This window comes from Zootoca vivipara, chromosome 12, assembly GCF_965207765.1.
Source record: "Zootoca vivipara chromosome 12, rZooViv2.hap1.1, whole genome shotgun sequence".
NCBI classification, from domain to species: domain Eukaryota; kingdom Metazoa; phylum Chordata; class Lepidosauria; order Squamata; family Lacertidae; genus Zootoca; species Zootoca vivipara.
The window spans coordinates 2438888-2461114 of NC_142595.1; the positions used below are offsets into that span (position 1 = coordinate 2438888).

At 48.4% G+C, this 22227-nt stretch overlaps 1 protein-coding gene across 1 annotated transcript in view; it reads right to left on the reverse strand.

The window, feature by feature from the left end:
• The window catches only part of EPB41L4B (erythrocyte membrane protein band 4.1 like 4B), a 137025-nt gene that overhangs the window by 42562 nt on the left and 72236 nt on the right, over positions 1-22227 (reverse strand). The window contains exons 16-18 of the mRNA XM_088656178.1: positions 9851-10041; positions 5557-5663; positions 2235-2363 (exon numbers count right to left, since the gene is read on the reverse strand). Coding sequence (XP_088512304.1) covers positions 2235-2363; positions 5557-5663; positions 9851-10041 — 427 coding nt within the window. The remainder of the gene's footprint in view (positions 1-2234; positions 2364-5556; positions 5664-9850; positions 10042-22227) is intronic.

Genomic DNA, 22227 nt, shown 5'->3' on the forward strand with positions numbered 1-22227 from the left:
TAGGCTATGATGAAAGGAAGTTATGGGTGCCATTTTGATGATCCTCACCAAACATACTCTGTCCATTTCAGTCTCACCATACCCCTAGGTTTCTTACATTAGTAGGAATTAACCTTTCCCCGTTTAGACAAACTGAATTAACTGTTACAAACAACAAGGTTTTTCAAGGTAACAGTGATAGTGGTCAGTGTTGCAGATTTCATAATAATGTCTTCCAAGTTAATTTGGAAAAAAATGTGACGGCTGAATATGCTGCTGAATATGCTGCTCTGTGAAGACATACTCCACTCTGACAGGACCAGTTTCTTCAAAAGAGAGGGAACAGAAATAGCTATTCCCAGTGCTTTTTTCCCTTAAAAATGTTTAGGGGTACTCTCATTTTGACTCAAGAAAATCACCATTTTATAGTTCAAATCGATAAAAATAAATACAGTAAATGGACAAAAGTACAAAGATTCACAAAATGTTTAGGGGTATGTGTACCCCTGCGTCCCTCCAGAAAAAAAAAGCATGGGCTCTTCCTCTAGGAGGAAGGAGCGTCTCCACCCCCATCGTTCTGCCTGGACACTGAGGTCCAGCTCCGAGGGCCTTCTGGCGGTTCCCTCGTTGCGAGAAGCCAAGTTACAGGGAACCAGGCAGAGGGCCTTTTCAGTAGTGGTGGCCGCCCTGTGGAACACCCTCCCATCAGATGTCAAAGAGAAAAACAACTACCAGATTTTTAGAAGACATCTGAAGGCAGCCCTGTTTAGGGAGGCTTTTAATCTTTAATCGATTATTTTATTCTTCTGTTGGAAGCCGCCCAGAGTGGCTGGGGAAACCCAGCCAGATGGGCGGGGTATGAATTTATTATTATTATTATTATTATTATTATTATTATTATTATTATTAGCCTTTTATCAAGAAGACAAACATCCCTGTAATGTAGAAGTGGCAGGCTTTTCACCTGGGACATTGAGATCTGGGACTATTGAGGCCTTGCAAGGCAAGCGTTGGTAACACAGTGTCTGAGGAAAATCAATAGCAGGCATCCCCAAACTGCGGCCCTCCATATGTTTTGGCCTACAACTCCCTTGATCCCTAGCTAACTGGACCAGTGGTTGGGGAAGATGGGAATTGTAGTCCAAAACATCTGGAGGGCTGAAGTTTGGGGCTGCCTGGCCAAAAGAAACCATATCTTGGAGACCATATCTTTCCTTCTTCATTAAACACCAGCAACCTCCAGCTGATCTCAAACTGTCACTTAGCTGCAAAAGCTGCCCTGGTTCATCTCTTGCGGTTGCAAACCCCTCCAATTCAGTTAAAGGGCCTGGGTTGAGAAGAGAAGCAAAATAAACTTCCACCTTGCAGAAAAGAGTGGCTCCTCAGAATATGTAAATGGACATTCCCTGATCTAAGCTCTCTTGGTGTTTTGGATAAATGGTGTTTGGGACCATAGGCTTTAATCTTAATATAATTGGATTGGTTTCAATCCTATATTTTGCCAAAGTGATTTATCTTTCATCTGAAATCTGTGCCAAGGTGAAAGAGGGAGAATGGCATAAATCACAGACCAAATATCATAGCTGCCAAGTTTTCCCTTTTCTCGCGAGGAAGCCTATTCAGCATAAGGGAAAATCCCTTAAAAAAGGGATAACTTGGCAGCTATGCCAAATATTTGAAGGCACACCTATTATTTTCCTTGCTATTAAAGAAACACAATGTAAATGTTGCTATTTTTAGGCAACTGCAGTCATGAAAATTGCACCATCCCAAATTATTTGTAACTATGGTAGACTAAGTCCTTAGGCACAGTTGACTATTTCTAACACATTGCTTCTTTTTGGTCTAGGCATCTGTGTCTGTGCAGAAATTGTTTGTGCTACAAATTCAGGCAATGGGGACCAAGGTAAGAAAAGAAATCCAGGCACTAAATGACTTCAGAAAGTAGGGGCTACCACTAGTCCATAACCACATGGGATGAAAATGCCTCCAAAGAAACAACTTTACAGTAAAAGGACTCCCTCCCAACACAAGGCCGCTTTTTCAGCCCACCCCCACCAGCGCTGGAGTGGGCAAGGTTGGAAATGCTGGTTTTGTGCATGCACACACACATACCCCTTTGCACATGTGTGTGTGAGAGAGAAGGTATGTATGAGAGCTTGGCTACATGTACACCTTTCCACATGCAGTGAGTGTGCATGCTGTATGTGTGCTGAATGTGCAGTGTGTGGCCTGTGTGTGTAGTGCATACCTACCTGCGGACCCACACGAAAAGCCGCTTCCACCTGAGCCTTCAGGATGTTACATTTAAAGTGGTCAGGTACTGGGGAAGGTGACACGGGAGGAGGATGAAGGCTCTTCTCTGAAGTTTTGCTATCTTCACCCTGTCATCCACAAGAGGACACACATGGCTGAGCAGGGAACATACTGATTTGAGAGAGATGTCTCTTCACTCTACAACCTCTGGTATGTGAAATAAACAATGACAACCTAAAAACACAAATGCTGCCTTAAACAAATGTGGAGGAGACAGGCTACTCTCAACTTATGTAGGGGTTACATTCTAGGGATAGCATGCAAAACCAAAATTGTGTATAGTCAAATCACCTTGGGTCCAATGGTGGGTGGGATTGCCAAAGTCTTTTTTCTCAGGTGCCTGCCCCCACTTTTTAACTTGTGAACCATGCAAAGCTGAATACGCACAAGTTAAATGCACGTCAGTTGTGAGTTACCTGTGCAGATTCATTAATAACTTCTTTATTTAAAAAAAAAACCCAGTGATCTACTAAAGATGAAATCAATTTATGGTGGGCATGGGGAGGAAGGAGAGGGTTGTGTTTATTCTAGTGATAACAGAAAGGGGGAAACACAGCGGAGATAACTGGCCAGGCCAGTTAAGGGCAAGAGGATCGAGACTCTCAAGGTGTCCTCCTGCTCCCAGCTCTCTCCATTCCCCACAGTAACCTGAGAAGTTATGCCAGGTTGCCCTCAGGTCATGTGCTGTTGCTAAATACCAAGTCTGCCTGTAATAAAACTGCAATTATCCATGATTTCATCTTGGAAGAGGAAGCCAACCTGGATTGCATCACTGAGATTGAATCAGTTCCAGATGTTTCCAAATCAGATCTCAGGACAGCACCAGCGCAGGACATTGGGGGATTCTGTCTTCCTTACCCAACCACCCATCAAATCGCACCTGGATCCCAATATTTCTACGTAGTTTATGGCTCTTGTGGATTACTGTAACATGTTCTACGTGGGGCTGCCTTTGAAAATTGCTTGGAAACTTCAGCTGCCCCAAAGAGCTGAAACCAGATTGTTATAGGGAGCAGACAACTCTCTTGCTACAACAACTCCACTGGCTACTGGTCTGTTTCTGGGCACAATCCAACGTCCTGGCTACAACCTATAAAGCCCTACACAGCTTAGGTCCTGCCACCCTCCCAGGCAACTTTGAAACTCCCTCCCTAGAGAAGCTAGACTGGCCCCCTCCTTGTTGTCCATTTGCTAGCTGGTGAAACCTTCTTCCAACAGGCTTTTGGGTGCATTCAATGAGGGGGACTATTATTATTTTTATGATTTATTTTCTATGTTTTTAGCTGTTCTCATTTTATCTGTAAGCCTCCTTGAGTACCTGTGAGGGGAAAAGCGAGGTATAAATATATAATGATGGTGGTAATAATAATAATAATAATAATAATAATAGGGACTTGTGGGTAATTCTGTTGGTGTAACCCAACAACCTCTCTTTCTGAGCTGACTGAGGTGGTCTTGGACCTCGTGTTGAGCCCCATCCCTGTGGTGATTAGCAGTGGAGGATATTAACACACTTGCTATTACACTTTTCAGTATGCGCACTGGAGGATGCTGTGCAGGAAGAAATTATACTTAATGCTTAAAAACTGAGGACATACCCTAGTTTCTAATATTTTATGGTTTTGCTAGGACCACCATCTATGTAAGCTAGATCATAATATTTAGTCAGTGGAGAAAATGTCAAGAGGGAGGCCTACCCTTTTAATTGGTCAATTTTTCCATTATCTTGCTCTTGCAAGCAAATTTTCTATCAGACATATTGATCTGCAAGCAGGATACTACTGCCCACTAAAATGTCTTAAGAAATTTTAATCTGCTGACTTGAATGAAGCTTAACAGCTGCCACCATCTGTACAATGTTGTAGCCTTAATGTCCATGTGAAAACCAATCTTTGGCTGCAGGAAAAAAGTGATAGTGGGTGGCGCTGTGGTCTAAACCATAGAGTCTAGGGCTTGCCAATCAGAAGGTCGGCGGTTCAAATCCCTGCGACAGGGTGAGCTCCCATTGCTCGGTCTCAGCTTCTGTCAACCTAGCAGTTCGAAAGCACGTCAAAGTGCAAGTAGATAAATAGGTACAGCTCCAGCGGGAAGGTAAACGGTGTTTCTGTGCGCTGGTCTGGTTCGCCAGAAGCAGCTTTGTCATGCTGGCCACATGACTTTACGCTGTCTCCCTCGGCCAGTAAAGTGAGATGAGCGCTGCAACCCCAGAGTCATCTGCGACTGGACCTAATGGTCAGGGGTCCCTTTACCTTTACCTTTATAGCTATACATGGGTATGATGTTAGGCTACAATCCAGCAGCTCCCCACCTCTATGGTGCCTTCAGTGCCCTCCCAGGGCTGATTCCCACTAGTGCCCATCTAGCTAATCTATACAGATAGGAAATGCCTATGACATTCTTCCAAACAGAGACCCCACAACAGCTTCCCAAGAGACTTCACCCCTCTTCAACTGTGTTTTTAATAATACTGTACTAGGTGTTGCCTCTTATATGCATATAATAATAGCCAATTCCAATTATCTCTCTTTGTCACAAGGAGTCCTGGTCACAAGAGAGATGGGCAGGCTCAGATTTCAAAGGTTCCCATTGAATTCCATAGGATAAAGCAAATGCCTTGAAATGATGAATGCATCTGAGATTAAGCAAATCTACTAGGGAGCAGGGCTGTGTTCACACTATACATTTAAAACACATTTATCTCACACACACACACACACACACACACACACACACACACGATTCCTGGGAGCTGTAGTTTGTTTGTTTTTCAATGATACCACCAATAAAGCATAAAATCAAAACAAAATGAACTTAGACTACAGATTGCAATATTGAATTGAATATTAGGTTTGTTAAGGGTGCTGGAAATTGTAGCTCCGAGAGGAGTAAGCAGTTCCCAGGCTTCCTTGCGGAAGACAATGTGTTCTAAATGTATGGTGCATATGCAGTTTACGTTCACCAGGGGGAGGGGCTAACTTCCTATTTAGATATTATTGAATAAGCCTTTTTACTTCCTCCCACATAAATTAATGGCTGCAATTTCTTCCCTGGGGTGGGGAATATAGCACTAAACTTGAGATTGACATTTCAGTGAGGGATAAATGTGCCCAGGGTTCTATGCAGTGCGCACATGCGCACAAGGAAGCTTTACAAACCCATTCCCTGGTCTCTACCTCTAGTCCATCCTTTGACACTCTGCACATTCAAATCCCTGTCACTCTGCTAAGCAAAGAGTTCCAGGCATATCTTCCTGAAACGTACCTTGTTCATGCTGATGTGCAGAGCTGACCAAGGCCCTCCTACTTTCGCAGTCTCCACCTCCATCTTCTTTAAACGGGGAGAAGCATCCTCATAATGCCGGGATACTCCTGGATGTCCAAAATGAGGAAAGAAAACAGCCTGAAAGCAAAGTACAAAAGTCCCGCAAGGAAAACCACTCTACAGATTTCCACGTGTTCTTTTGGTAGATGGTTTCTAAAGTTCAGCTCTTCTTCCCTTTCAGAGCTGCATCTATCTTCCTAAAATGGATGATATATAGACAACTGTTGCCAACCTAGCAAGGGGCATTATTGCTGTTCCTGGGACTGGTGAATATAACCAGGAGATTCATCTCCTGGTCCTGGGGTCTGTGGCAGTCAGTGGTACTAGGACCTAGACAATGGTACCGTATCTAGGATCACCCTCTTTCTGGGCAAATCTACAGTACAGAGTTGAATAAGTTTTACTGTTTAATCCTTAAAGCACAGTGGGCTGGTTCAGGTGTTTTGAGCAATGGGGGAGCCCGCCTGAGGCAAAACAGAAAGGTGTCTTTGTTGTCCTTCCACTGCAGGCTCACTACCTGGGGTTCTGCTACTGCAGAGGTTTCTAGCAAGATCTCATGGAACTTGCGCAAGATCTTGTGGTATCTCACTGCTGCTACCACACAAACCCAGCGATTGGGGTGGGTGGGACACACCACCCCATGGGATTCTGCCACCCAAGGCAGTTGCTTAACTCTGCCTCATGTCAGGCTGCCCTTAAAGTAAGCCTCTTGCGAGATATGACATAATCCCCATAAACAGCACCATGGAAGTTTCCATTTGTCCCCCATTCTCCCCTCCCCCTCTGTAGTTAATTCGACACCCAGGTCCGATGCTTACTGGCGTAGGAAGCCGCTCGGGCACCTGGAGTGGCAAACATGACACGCACCCAAGGGTGGGGTGTCACTACGTAGCACGCATGTGCAGTGTTGCTACGTATGACGCACCTGGGGCATGCATCGCTACGTAGCGTCGCTGTGCATGCGCGCAACGTAGCAGGGTGCTGGCAGCGCCACTCGCGCTGGCCCCCAAAAGACGGAGCTGGGAGCGGCAGGTGGGCAGGAGGGGATGCTTCTCCCCGCCAGCCTCCAGCCTCCCGGTGAAAAGCTTTGCTCGGCGTGGCGGCGGCTGGCTTGCTCACTCACCTGCTCGGCCGGTGCGCACTTTGCTTCTTCCTTACTGCTGGGCGGAGTCATGGAGGCGAGGGGTGGGCCAGGGAGGCCACACCTCCATGGCTCCACCCAGCAGGAAGAAGCAAAGCGCGCGCCGGCTGAGCAGGTGAGTGAGCAAGCCAGCCGCCACCGCGCCGAGCAAGGCTTTCCACCGGGCGGCGGGGTTTGGCTTGGGAGTCACGGCGGGGTGTGTGTGCACCGAGTGTCACCGCCCTCCATGGTGGCACCTGGGGCGGCCTGCCCCCAATGCACCCCCTTGCTATGCCCCTGCCAATGCTGGGGTAGACTAGGCCAGTGTTTCCCAACCTTGTGCCTCCAGATGTTTTCGGACTACAATTCCCATCATTCCTGACCACTGGTCTTGCTAGCTAGGGATAATGGGAGTTGTAGTCCCAAAACATCTGGAGGCACAAGGTTGGGAAACACTGGACTAGGCAACGAATGCTTCCTCCCTGAAACACTTTTGTGCAGTCACATTGAAACTGCAACTGTTCCAACTTCTTTAATTTTTAGAAAACTTGTATTAACATACAATATAATTTACAACAAATAAAAAATAAAATGCAGAGAACTCATGAACCCTGCAAGAACTCTATTCATATAGTAAATCCTTTAAAGCAGCCAAATCAGTATCTAAGCATACAAAAAAATGACTTCATATCCATATGAAAACATTGCACTTTAAATTTTGCCTTCAAGGATTTAACTGCAATTCAGTAATAGCCTGAGAATGAAGAAAACAAAAATAAACCTATTTTCCCCCAACCTCATGATTTACTCCCATTTTTCAAGTTTTTGCAGAACACCTAGGTTTTCCATACTTCTAGATAAAAAAAACCTGAATAAGCATACTGTAGGCTAATGCTCCAACCACCGCACAATTGCGCTCATTTCACACGCTAGCAAGGTTATGCTTAAAATTCTACAAGGCAGGCTTAAGCAGTATGTGGACCGAGAACTCCCAGAAGTGCAAGCTGGATTTCGAAGGGGCAGAGGAACCAGAGACCAAATAGCAAACATGTGCTGGATTATGGAGAAAGCTAGAGAGTTCCAGAAAAACGTCTACTTCTGCTTCATTGACTATGCAAAAGCCTTTGACTGCATCGACCACAGAAAACTATGGCAAGTTCTTAAAGAAATGGGAGTGCCTGATCACCTCATCTGTCTCCTGAGAAATCTCTATGTGGGACAAGAAGCTACAGTTAGAACTGGAAATGGAACAACTGACTGGTTCAAAATTGGGAAAGGAGTACGACAAGGTTGTATATTGTCTCCCTGCTTATTTAACTTATATGCAGAATTCATCATGCGAAAGGCTGGACTAGATGAATCCCAAACTGGAATTAAGATTGCTGGAAGAAATATCAACAACCTCAGATATGCAGATGACACAACCTTGATGGCAGAAAGTGAGGAGGAATTACAGAACTTTTTAATGAGGGTGAAAGATGAGAGCGCTAAATATGGTCTGAAGCTCAACATCAAAAAAACCAAGATCATGGCCACTGGTCCCATCACCTCCTGGCAAATAGAAGGGGAAGAGATGGAGGCAGTGAGAGATTTTACCTTCTTGGGCTCCTTGATCACTGCAGATGGTGACAGCAGTCACGAAATTCAAAGACGCCTGCTTCTTGGGAGAAAAGCAATGACAAACCTAGACAGCATCTTAAAAAGCAGAGACATCACCTTGCCTACAAAGGTCTGTATAGTTAAAGCTATGGTTTTCCATAGCTGGACCATGAAGAAGGCTGATCGCCGAAGAATTGATGCTTTTGAATTATGGTGCTGGAGGACACTCTTGAGAGTCCCATGGACTGCAAGAAGATCAAACCTATCCATTCTGAAGGAAATCAGCCCCGAGTGCTCACTGGAAGGACAGATCGTGAAGCTGAGGCTCCAATACTTTGGCCACCTCATGAGAAGAGAAGACTCCCTGGAAAAGACCCTGATGTTGGGAAAGATTGAGGGCACTAGGAGAAGGGGACGACAGAGGACGAGATGGCTGGGCAGTGTTCTCGAAGCTACGAACATGAGTTTGACCAAACTACGGGAGGCAGTGCAAGACAGGAGTGCCTGTCGTGCTATGGTCCATGGGGTCACAAAGAGTCGGACATGACTAAACGACTGAAAAACAACAACAGGCTAAGAGCAACATGTATTTTGAAAATGACAATGTCCATTAAGAATATATTAAATTGAGGAGGTGTTCAGAAAGAGATTAGAAGTAAAGTGCAAATAAAAGGGCAAGTATCACAATGCCTTTAATCTACTACTATCAAAACCTTTATTAGGCATTTTACAAACAGAATCACAAGAAAAAGAATCACATTCAAAAGTATTTAAAATGCATACAAAGAGGCAACAGTAAACTGCATATACTAATTGTATGTGTATATATATATATATATAAATAAAATCTGAAATTTCTTCCTATTAAACTACTCCTTGAGACACTGCTGCCAAAAACTCAGCTACTCCCGCAGTCACCTTATGATCAATGTCAGACAGGCAGAATCCAACATTTCCACCATGCTGCGGTGTCAGAGCACCCAGAAGGGGGGACAACACACGTTCACGCAGCATAATGCCTTTAATCTATGTTGGGGTTGCATAAGAACTTCTGAAGAGCCCCGAAAGATCAAGGCAAAGGCCAATCTAGTCCAGTCCTCTGTTCTCACAACTTGCTGGACAATTTGTGAACAGAACCTCAAGCATTTGGAACTCTGTGTACAGTTCCAGTCTGTATTACTACAAATGATTTTACTGCAACCCACATTTTCATAAGCTCTACTTTCTTTAAAGGCAAGGCCCTGTGTAAAGCTTCAGTGAAATGTATAGCTTCCCTCATAAATATATTTCCAGTGCAGGCAAATTTGCTATATAAAAATATACAAAATGGTATTAGCAGTCTGAGTATAACAAAGTGATCTTCTTACGATGTCTGTGACCAAAGGTAGAAGCCCCACCAGCTTTTGGTGCTTACTGTCCCTTATTGCTTGTCTCACTGCAATCTCAGGTTAGAAAGGTCAGCCTTCCATTGCATCCCGCCCTAATGCTGAGACGGAGTTAGTTTAACAGACTTACTGTTTGGACTTTGCATGCCAGCCACGCTGTCCTTGTTGTCAGGAGGAGCAAGTGCCCCATAGTTGGAGTGGTGGTGGTGGTGGTGGAGGTGGAGGTGATGGTGGGGTCTTCCAGGCATTTTTGTAGTTGATGGTGTTCCACCGTTTTCCTCGATATTAAATGGGTGAAGCTCTGCACTGTTCAAAGGGTAGCTGCGAGACACAAGTGTGGGCCCAATGAGAGAATTAAAAAGTGATATTTGAGATGAAAAAACATTAACAAATAATCTATCAAAAAAACAAGCCCGGATATGTACTGCATTAATATCCTGCACTTCCTCCGAGTTCACTTTGTCCAGAACAGCACACTAAGCTCTTAAATTAGTGACCACTAAAATTTGGGGATAAACTATTATATTAATTAAATTATTAATAATATTAATATTAAGATATTAATTAGATACTATTAGATTATTATATGGATGTATATAGACCTCTATTTTTTTATTTAAAAAAAAACCTGGGAGATGTGCTCTTTACTGGCTCTAAATCTCACTTATTTCCTCTAGTAGGTTCAAGCCTTGTCCTTACAGAGATGGACCTTTGTGTATGTGTAGTCTGCACCCCTTCAGAGTGCAAATGGTTGTCCAACGACTTAATGTACCTCCATGAAAAGAAAAAAAATAAATCCCTGCAAGCTAGTATACTCAGAATATGGGTGCTGGCATGGTAATTTTCAATGCTGGGAATCTTTCAGTAGATTGCAGTTGTTTGTTCTGGTGAACCCCTAGTGCAAGATTTTGGATTCATGGGTTTATTTGATATTAGTCCTCTTCAGCACATATCTTTAGTTACTCTGAGCTGATTACTCCCCTAACATTTTATATTAAACCCTGTGAGACCCACTTGGGTTTTAAACTGAACAGGATAGCTTAAAAGCTCAATATTTTGGGGAAAAAGCAAGGCTTGGAGTCCCAGCACCCCTGACTCTACCCCTGACTCATTGCCCCCCCCCCAGTCCCCAGGGCAGCCCTGAGCGGAATAATGACACAAGACCACGTTTTATGGGATTAAAATTGGCCACAACTTTATTAAAATTCAGATGTAGGAAGACCTTGGCGCAGGCATTGGGCGTATATCCCTCCCAGCCCCCAACCGGGGTAGGGTGATCTTCAGGGTTGTCCAGCATGAGTGGGGGTTGGGCTAACTCTGGAGAACATATGTTCAAGCAGATAGCCCACCCCCCTCGGTCGCCGCCGCTGGAGGCGAGGGCAATAACAGCCAATTGGCATTGCCAAATGCCCCCCCTGGTGCCCCGTTTACGAGAACCCTGTTATCGCCGCCGCAATAGGGCAGAGGTCACCGCCCCCACGCCCCTCCCCTTTATGTAAATGACTAAAGGATTCCGCCCAAGGCCTGCATCCGCCAAAGTTGTGACAAATTGCTACGGGAAAGGCAAAACCTGCCAATGCAGGGAAATTCCTTTCCAGCCCTTTAACAGCAGCCGGTCGTAGCAGCGCCTGCGTGCGTGTACGCCTGTGGAGGTAAATAACCTGTAAAGCAAGCAGCCTGTGGAAATAAATAACCTGTAAATCAAGCATAAAATTAGGGAGTGGAGGGTGGGAAAGCTCTGAATCCGTCGGCTGCTTCCCAGGAATGGCTCCTCTTCTTTGTGTGCAGGTAAGCCTACCTGACCCTACCTGGCCAATCCCCCTGGCACGCCCCCTTCAGCCGGATTGGTCGGCTAACAGAGTGGGCGGCGACTCCAGCCTCCAGCCTCAGGTAGGCAGTGCCAGCTTCCAAACTCCAGAACTGCCTCAGGGATCCCAGGGGGGGGGGCTGCACGCGACTGCGCAAAATGCGCTTTCCCTTTCATGTTGGGGAAACGGTCATTCTTACCCCCAGAGGCTTTGGTTATGCCAGTCACACAATCTCCTGTTAAGGTGGCTCAGTCAAAATCACAGGCATAAACCAGGGACTAAGGAGCTGTGTGACTTGGCTGGAGCTGTCCACAGTTACAGTTGTTCTGTGGGATGTTCCCAACCCAGAACTCAAAATGAACCACCATGAAATAGGAAGGAACAGTCAGTGGGGTAGTGTGGGTTGCCACTACCTAGGCAAGGAAAGTGTGGCACCCTCTTAAGCAGTGCCACCGACATCATGTGGGCACACCTACTTGGCTGGAGCACCTCCACGGCTGCAAGTCTCGCCACCTGCCTGCCTCTCCTGCCAGCTGGGGATGCCATGCAGCCAAGGGATGCCAGGGCATGTCCTCTCCCAGCTGCTGCTCAGTGTGCCAGGTAGGCAGGGTGCGGAGTGCTTCTGGTCAGGGCGCCAGCTGCAGAGGCGCACCCCTAAAATGTTTGTGCTCAGGGAAATTGGCCCAGGAACCCACCCCCATGCTACACCTCTGAGCAGAGTACATAATTATTTAAGCTCATTTCAGTCTGATTTCAGACCTAGCTTTGCCTTAGTTGTGGGCCATGACTTTGCTCAGGAGAGAGCAAGGGAGGGATGTTCACTGGCGTCTGATACCAACCACCACTGTCCCCTTCTGAAGTGCCTTGTGGGGGCATTATATTTACAATAGTCATTCTATTCAGGTAGGTGTCAAAAGGTGGGATGCTGCAAGCGTCCCACTCTGTCTCCCATGTCTTTTGACATGAAGCCCCCCCCCCCGAGAGTAGAGATGAGCTTTTGTAAGGTGTTTTCCTGAGCAAATACTGTAGATTAATTTTTTCACACACCCCCACTAGAAAAAGAAGGCTATTTTACACCGTCCTTCCCCCCCCCAAATGTCCTAGAAATATCTGGGACTTTGTGGGGATTGCAAAATGGGAGCCAAGATGCGGCCATACATTTGCTGCTCTTCTTTCTTGTAGAGACAGGGAAATTTTAAGGGGAGGAGGGGAAGAAGCTGTGCTACTGTGCCACTAATGGTGAATCCCACCAATGAAAAACTGCTGGAGAATCTCTCTTCCCGCTGGATAAATTGACTGAAATCGTCCTCTGAATGTGGAGGCAATTTGTGCCCTGCTCTGTTTCTGAGAGGTTGTTTTTTTATTTAAAAAATGGGCAGGAGGGCTGTATCACCAATTTGTAGATGACACACAATTGTTTCTCGCCATTCTCCCACATTCCACTTGTAACCAGAGAAATAACTCCAGCGGTTCTTTGTTTTTGTTTCTCTCTTTACTTTCATTATTACCAGCACGCCCATAGATAAGGGCCACACGACATAGACATATCCTTTTGTCTTCTTGTTTTCTTCATTCACAAAATGGAACCAGCAGTCATTAATTCTGACAGCTACCTGGTTCCTCACCCAATCAGAGGCACAGTAGTAGAAAAGGTTATGAAACAGCGCCCCCTAACAAGGACTATGCAGGTACTGCAGCAGTCAAGGCAAGCTCAGCTAAGGTTTGCAGAGGAACCCTGCGGAGTGTCAGTGAAAGTGTGGAGGAACTTTGCTATTCTGTATCCAGTTTGAATTTTAGTCTCTTTTTAGTAGGAATTTTTAGAAATTAATATAATAATTTTCATCATTCCAACGTTGTTTTACTCAGGGGAAAGATGGCTATCAGAGGAGGGGCTGGAGGAGGAGGAGGAGGAGGAGGAGGAGGAGGAGGAGGAGGCGGAGGAGGAGGAGTTTGGATTTGATATCCCACTTTATCACTACCCGAAGGAGTCTCAAAGCGGCTAACATTCTCCTTTCCCTTCCCACCCACAACAAACACTCTGTGAGGTGAGTGGGGCTGAGAGACTTCAGAGAAGCATGACTAGCCCAAGGTCACCCAGCAGCTGCATGCGGAGAAGCGGGGATGCAAACCCGGTTCACCAGATTACGAGTCCAACGCTCTTAGAGACGAGGCCCAGGTCAGCCAAAATCCCTGAAGTGTGTGGTCACGTTCTCACCAACCACACTGCATAGGCGTTAAGTCTCAGCATCCTGTCTCTGGAGTGCCAGACTCAAAACCATTCAGAAAACAATGTCCACTCAGCCTCAGTGTATTGGAATACTGGTCGAGACAAAGGGGGTTATTTGACTCGACATGGGGAGTTGGAGTTCGTGAATATTTTCCTTTGTCTTAACAAGTACAGTGGTACCTCTGGTTACAAACGCTTCGGGTTACAAACTCCACTAACCCAGTAGTAGTATAAAGAAGTTCCTTCCAGTAGCACCTTCGAGACCAACTAAGTTTGTCATTGGTATGAGCTTTCGTGTGCATGCACACTTCTTCAGATACACTGAAACAGAAGTCACCAGATATATAGTGAGAGGGTGGGGAGGGGTATTACTCAGAAGGGTGGTGGGAATGGGCAGGTGTGGTAAACCTCTTGACGAAGTAGAACCTCGGGTTGAGAACTTTTCCCCAGGATGAGAACGGAAATTGCACGCCGGTGACACGGTGGCAACGGGAGGCCCCAATAGCGAAAGTGCGTCTCAGGTTAAGAACAGTTTTGGGTTAAGAATGGACCTCTGGAATGAATTAATTTCGTAACCCAAGGTACCACTGTAACAGGAATGTTGAGTATTTCTGATTGACATGGCATCAGTTTTCAGCCTGGATGCCACTCCTATTTTATGACATGCTTAGGACATATACAGTATATGACTTTTCTAACAAGGTGTTATAGGGAATAGACGTTATCCAGGGAAACGTCTAAAGAAGAGGAGCACACATTGTTTGGGGCTTCTCTCTGCTTCTTCAATGTTGTAGTTTGAGGTCTCCTTGCGACAATAAAAATCAGGCCTCCTGGCCATTGTTTTGCTTCTATTTCTTGACCATCCAAACTAAGCCTGCGTAACTCACTGCAGCACACTAAGGAGATGGAGGCTCTAATAAGATGTCTGAATAATGACTAGGAAGGATACTAAAACAGCTGTTTTTAATTATGTTATTTAAATTTCTGTTCCACCTTTTAAACTAACATTCAAGGTAAAGGTAAAGGGACCCCTGACCATTAGGTCCAGTCGTGACCAACTCTGGGGTTGCAGTGCTCATCTCGTGTTATTGGCCGAGGGAGCCGGCGTACAGCTTCCAGGTCATGTGGCCAGCTTGACAAAGCCGCTTCTGGCGAACCAGAGCAGCGCACGGAAACGCCATTTACCTTCCCGCTGTAGCGGTACCTTTTTATCTTCTTGCACTTTGTGCTTCCGAACTGCTAGGTTGGCAGGAGCAGGGACCGAGCAGTGGGAGTTCACCCCGTCACGGGGATTCGAACTGCCGACCTTCTGATCAGCAAGCCCTAGGCTCTGTGGTTTAACCCACAGCACCACCCACGTCCCAATACTCAAGGTTATTATTCCATTCAACCACTAAGGAAAAAAGTGGATGCAAGTACTTTTGAGTGGTATTTAGCAGTTTGAGTGTTTTGCTTAAAACTTGCAGATGAACAGCAAATGTGGGTTGGTAAACCTTTTATGCTGTTCCAGACTTTCTATAACCATTTTTCTTTGCTCATTTCAAAAAGCTTTGCATAAAAGTTTTTCTCCAGATTCTCAGAGCAGTTAGCTAACTTTTACTATTAAATGTTCAATTGTGCATTGAATATGGAATATATTATATCTATGGTTTAGTTTTGAATTAACCATTTTATGGATGGCCCAGATATCAGCTATATGAGGCATTATTATTATTATTATTATTATTAAAGTTAAAGTTATGTAAAGCTGTGCTATAAACCCATTTGACTTGTGTTAAGAATTGTGACAAAAGTGGTTATTCAGAATAAAGCCTGTCCTTTTTATGGGATAGTTTGCATGTATTATTTGTCTTTGTGTGTCTTTTTTTTAATGCACAAATGGCATGTTGATGTTTCCACTATTTGTTTCTATTATTTATTCTGAAAAGTTGTTTGTCTGCATTGCATTTAGACCCCTCTTAGATATTGTAACCAAGTTTTGCATGACGGTTTCTGAGATTGAGGAGGTTTTCATTCATCTTGGAGGGGCTGTTTGGATCAGGCGGAAGGTTCGGGGCTCAAAGAGCTAGAGGCCAACAATCCCAAGCGTTTGGAGATGGGTTTCATCCAGACCCCACTAGCTAGAAGTTCTACAAGGGGAGATGTTGCAGTGGGAGAACCAAACCCCAAATAAGTACTCATGGGGCTGTCATCTCGCCAGCCCAAACCAGCTTCCTCGGAACTGGCTTCTGCACTGCTGGAGTAGCCACTCCCTTCCATTCCTACTGGCCAGCCTTGCCTACAGGGAAGCACCAGGTGCCAAGCCTGATGCCAAGCCAGAGCAGTCTTCTCCTGTCATAGAGAGATGCCAGCGCTGCTGCAACACACGGCTCAGGTCCAGCCCACCAGAAGGTGTTCCCCCGCCCAAAGATATGGCCTGCTTACCATGCTAAAGCCATGCCCAACCCTCTCCTTAACAGCAGGGGTCCTAGGTGTGCCAACCATTGAAGGAACATCTTAGCCTGCTGTGTTGACCTCTTGCCTTTCTTATGTACCACACTGATTTGAGTGTTCAAGTTTTTGGCAGGAACTGTAATCTGAATAGGAGTTCTTCATCCAACAGAGGGCAAGATGGTTTGGATAGAATTGGCTGCCATTTTGAATCAAGATGGTGAACTGAACCTTTCAAAACTGCCCTGATTTTTGGTTTCTTAGAATCCTGAGTGATTCCAGGTACAAGGCTGCTAGTAAATTATGTAAGGAAGGTTTATACAATGTAATAATTTTATAGGTGAGGTGTCACAGTGGCCGGAGTGGACCACTTCAGAGTAACGACGCTACGCAGCTCTGCATTTTATTCTTTTATTGGTGCTGCGTATTTACAGTGCTAAAGTCATTGCTATTTACACGGAGTGATGTGATCAGTCGGTTTCAGAACCTCCTAATGGCTTCTGGCGCGTCTTTCTCCAACACAAAAGCTTTGGCAGACCCATCCTCTTTCCCCTCCTCTTTCTGCGTAATTCCGGAGTTGGGGGGATGGGTCTCCCCCCCTTATTCGCCCCTTCCTGTCCCACCTGGGACCCTGGCTCCTCTACCTTGCCTGAGCCTCGGCCCCGACTTCCTGCTTCCCCACTGGCATCGGAACTCTCTCTGCTTTCCCCTGTGCTCGGGGATGGGCTTGAACTCAGGAGGGGAGGGACTTCGCGATATCCCCTGTCCCTCACATCCACCCCCCTCCCAAGCTCTCCCTCACCCCTCCCCAGGTCCCCCCCAGGTGTCGGTGACGACTGGAAGCCTAAGAACTCAGTACCTTCCGAGCCCGTTGGTGTGAACACCTCCCCCCAGTCCTGCAAGCCCCCCCCCTTCCGCCTGGGAGGATGGGAATCCCAAAAAGTCCGTGGCGTCAGAGCTGGTGGGGGTAAAATGTTCTGCCAATCTGCTCCTTCCTCTGACTGGGTGGATCTCGGTGACACCCATACCTCATCCTCTGGTTCCTCAAACTCCGCTTCCCAGCGCCATGGTGAACTGCTCTCCCGTGCTTCCTCCCCCTCCCCCTCCCTTTCCATGTGCCAGGGTTTGGGTCTATGGGGAAAGAGGGCGTGAAATTCTTCTACCAGGAATTCCTCCTGTATCTGAGTGGCTGGGACCCATTCATTCTGGGACGGTGGAGCATCCTCCCATGCCATGAGGTACTCCAGTCCCCCCACCCCCCACCTTGAATCCAGGATGGCCGTGGCCTCATTGAGTTGCTCCCTGCCTTCCCTCTCCCCCCCTCCCTCGGGGGTTTGTTCGCTGTCTCGGAGCCTGCTGCTTTCCCTGTACGGCGACAGCAGCGATCTATGAAACACAGGGTGCACCCTCATGTCCTCTGGCAGTGCCAGCCTGTATGCCACCGGGTTGACCTGTTGCGTGACCGTGAAGGGGCCCAACCTTCTGGGCGCCAGCTTTTTGCATCGCCCTCTGATGGGAAGGCCCTCCGAGGACAACCAAACTTTGTCCCCCACCCTAATGACCTCCCCCGGTCGCCTGTGGCGATCTGCCCCCTTCTTGTACGCTTCCTTGGCTCTCTCCAAGTGTTCTCTGAGCTGCTGGTGCACCGTCTCCAGTTCCTCTGCCCAATCCTCAGCCTGTGGGCCCTCCTCCTCCTCCTCCCCCTCCCTCTCTGGGAAAGATCTGAGGTCACGCCCGTAATTGGCTTTAAAGGGCGACACCCCTGTGGAGACGTGCACCGCATTGTTGTAGGCAAATTCTGCCAGTGGCAGGCGATCCACCCAGTCCGTTTGCCGCTGGCTGACGTAGCATCTCAGGTACTGCTGCAGAATGGCGTTGACCCTCTCCGCCTGTCCATTGGTCTGCGGGTGTCTAGCCGTCGACAAGCTGACCTCCACCTGCAGGAGGTTCATGAGCCGCCGCCAGAACCTGGAAACAAATTGGCGGCCACGATCCGAAATAACCCTTAAAGGTAATCCATGCAGTCTGAATACGTGATCCACAAACAGTTTGGCTGTCTCTTCTGCAGAGACCGCCCTGGCACACGGTATAAAGTGGCACATTTTGGACATGAGGTCCACCACCACCAACACTGCGGTATTGCCCCTGGAAGAAGGCAGATCTGTGATGAAGTCCATGGACACTACTTCCCACGGCCTGTGCGGTGTGGCTAAGGGCTCCAGCAAACCTGCTGGTGGCGCTCTGACCACCTTTGCCCGCTGGCAGGTGTCACAGCCCCTTACATAATCCCTCACATCCTCCCGCACCCCTGGCCACCAGAAGTGTCTCATGACTAGGTGAGCGGTTTTGTCCCTCCCAAAATGACCCGCCGTTGGGTTGTCGTGCATCTGCTTGAGGACCGTACGTCTAAGCTGGGTGGTGGGCAGGTACAGTGCACCCTTGTAGAAAAGCAGCCCCCTGCGTTCTGCAAAGTCTTTTGCTTGCTCCCCCCCCCTTCTCAGTTCTCTGAAGATGCGGTTGGCAAATTCATCCGCTGCCGTCAGTGCTGTGAGTTCCGCCTCGCTCACCACTGCTGCTCCGCAGGACCATGCTGACGGGGGGAAAATGTGCCTGGGTGCCGGTGGCGCCTCCTCCTCCATGTACTCTGGCTTGCGGGAGAGGGCATCCGCCCTGACATTCTGCTCTCCCGGGATGTAGTGTATGGAGAAGTTGAAGTTCGAGAAGAACTCTGCCCACCGTATCTGCCGCTGGTTGAGCACCCTGGCAGTTCTCCAGAACTCCAGGTTCTTGTGGTCTGTGCACACCTGGATGGGGTGCTTGGCGCCCACCAGGAAGTGTCTCCAGTGCTGGAACGCAGCGTGGATCGCAAGAAGTTCCCGATCAAACACCGTGTAGTTTCGCTCTGGCTGGGTCAACTTCCTGGAGAAGAAGGCACAGGGTCTCCACTCTCTGTTGGCGTCCAGTTGCAACAAAATGGCGCCCACAGCTTTATCAGAAGCATCTGTCTCCACGCGTAGGGGCGCGTCCTGAACCACGTGGAACAGGTTCTGGTCTGAGGCGAACACCCTCTTGAGGCTTTCAAACGCTGCTTGCGCCTCTGGTGTCCACCTGAACTTCTGCTTGCCTCTCAGGCAGTCAGTGATGGGAGCCGTAACGCGAGAGAAGTTCTTGATGAACTTCCTGTAGAAGTTGGCGAAGCCTAGTAGGCGTTGGGCATCTTTGCGCGTCCTGGGGCTGTGCCAGTCCAGGATGGCCTGCACCTTGTCCTTGTCCATCGCCAGCCCCTTGTCTGACAGCTTGTAGCCCAGGAAGTCCACCTCCTTGGTGTGAAACTTGCACTTCTCCAGCTTCACATACAGGTGGTTCTCCTTCAGGCGCTGCAACACCTCCCTGACATCTTTCACATGCTGCACTGGGTCATCGGAATAGATAAGGATATCATCCAGGAAGACCAAGCATTTCCTGAAGAGGAGGGACCCCAGGACGTGGTGCATGAAGGCCTGGAAGCATGCTGAGCCCCCTTGCAACCCGAAGGGCATCACCAGATATTCAAAAGAGCCCAGAGGCGTGAACATCGTGGTTTTCCATTCATCGCCTTCCCGGATCCTGATCAAGTTGTACGCCCCCCTCAGGTCTAGCTTGGTGAAAATCTTGCCCCTGCGTGCCGCTGTCAGGAGATCATCCACTCTGGGCATGGGGAAAGCCACTGGCTCTGTTACTGAATTCAGCCGTCTAAAATCCACCACAAGACGGCGCTGTTGCGTGTCTTTCTTGTCCACCCAGAAGACTGGGCTGCCCCCTGCTGCCTTGCTTTCTCTGATGAACCCCCGCTTGAGGTTCTTGTCGATGAAAGCGCGCAGATCCTCCAGTTCCTGGTCTGACATGGCGTACAGCTTGGCTGGGGGTATAGTTGCCCCTGGCACCAGGTTGATCTGGCAGTCAAAAGGCCTGTGTGGGGGTAGGTGGTCGGACTCCGCTTCGCTGAAGACCTCCTGCAGGTCCCAGTACGGCTTGGGTATCGCCTCACCCCCTTTGACGTGCATGGTGGCCACCGTGGCTATCGGAGGCCCCTCCCCTGGTTGGTGCTGCATGCAATGTTCCAGGCAAAAGTCCGATCCAAAAGTGATGCATCTCTGGTGCCAACTGATGGAGGGGTCGTGGCGCGCCAGCCAGCTCATGCCCAAGACGATGGGGGGGTCTGAGATGGTTGTGACGTTGAATGCCAGTGTCTCTGAGTGCCTTCCCACCGTCATTCTCATGGGGGGGGGGTTGATGAGTGATGGCCCCTCCCAGCAGCTCTCTGCCGTCAATGGTTGCCACGTGCAGGGGAAAATCCAGCTGCAGAAGCTGGATCTGGTGCTCTTCTGCAAAGTTTCTCGAGAAGAAGTTGGCTGAGGCACCACTGTCAATTAGGGCGAGGACTGTCAGGGGATAGCCATTTGGGAGCGTGAGCGTCACTTCTAGAACCACTCCTGCTCTGGGAGGGGTGGGCTGGCTCTGCTCCTCTCTGTGCGGGTGGGTGGGCTGGGGCTGTTGTCTGCTGACTGTGCCTGGCTGCTGCCCCTTGTCTCCTGCAGCCAGGCTTTCCCGTTTCCCTGCTGTGGTGCTGCGTCAGTGGGGGAGGGCACAACCGTTCCCGCCTTTCCTGGCCACTCCCTGCGATGTGGGCAGTCTCTGACGAGATGCTGGGGGGAGTTGCAGAGAAAGCAATTCCCACCCCTTCCCTCCTTGCGTCTTGGCGCCGCTGGGGTTTGAAAAGCCCGCGCGCGCGCGCGCTATCAATCTGCATGGGTTCCTGGTCCTGACTGGCCCCAGGCGTGGCTTGAAAGGGTTGTTGGGGGAGTGGCTTCTCCTGCGACCGTGGGAACCAAGCCCGCTTTGCGCGCGTTGCTTGCTTGTCGCTCCACCGGGATTCCTGTCTCACCCCCACCGCCAGAGCCGCTTTGCTCAGCTGATCCATATTACTGGGCTTTGGACCTCTCGAGAGCTCATCCTTCACCTCCTCATGCAACCCCAAGTAGAACGCCGCTTGCATTGGGGGTGACTCGAGTTCCCACCCCAATCTGTGCACCAGCATGGTGAATTTCACCCAATACGCGCGAACTGTCATATTTCCTTGGCGTAAATTATGAAGTTCCTCCTTAGTCTGGTCCATATGACTATCGGACGAATACATCGTTTTCAAACCTTCTAGAAATAGTTTGACATTCTTCATGCAAGGATTCTTTGTTGCGATTAACGGTCTTAGCCACTCCCTGGCTGCCCCGGTAAGGTGCTCCACAATAAACGCTACCCTGTGCTCATCATCAGGGAACTCAGCGTGGTGCAGCTCAAGAGCATACACAATCTCAGTCTCAAAGCCCTGATATTCCCTCGGGTCTCCATTGAACTTGCTTACTAGCGTCCCGGCTCTCCTTCCTGGCAGCACTTGGACTTGGGGTGCCCCTCCCGCCTTGTTTTTCTCTGCATCCAGCTTGTTTTGGAGGTCTACCGCCACCGCCCTTAATTCCTGCTCTCTTTCCTGTAGCGCTCTCACCTGTTCCGCAAGTTGTAGCCGGTCGTCCTGGACCTTCTTAGTCTCTTCTTTAGCTGCCTTCAATTCCCCCTGCGCCTGCAGCGACAGCTGCTGCAGTTCTTGCTGGGCTTGCTCCGCGATCTGCCGCCATCTCTCCGCCTCTGACACGCTCATCCCGGCAACTCCAAAGTAGCCCAAAAAGGATTAGGAGGTTGCTGTCACAGTGGCCGGAGTGGACCACTTCAGAGTAACGACGCTACGCAGCTCTGCATTTTATTCTTTTATTGGTGCTGCGTATTTACAGTGCTAAAGTCATTGCTATTTACACGGAGTGATGTGATCAGTCGGTTTCAGAACCTCCTAATGGCTTCTGGCGCGTCTTTCTCCAACACAAAAGCTTTGGCAGACCCATCCTCTTTTCCCTCCTCTTTCTGCGTAATTCCGGAGTTGGGGGGATGGGTCTCCCCCCCTTATTCGCCCCTTCCTGTCCCACCTGGGACCCTGGCTCCTCTACCTTGCCTGAGCCT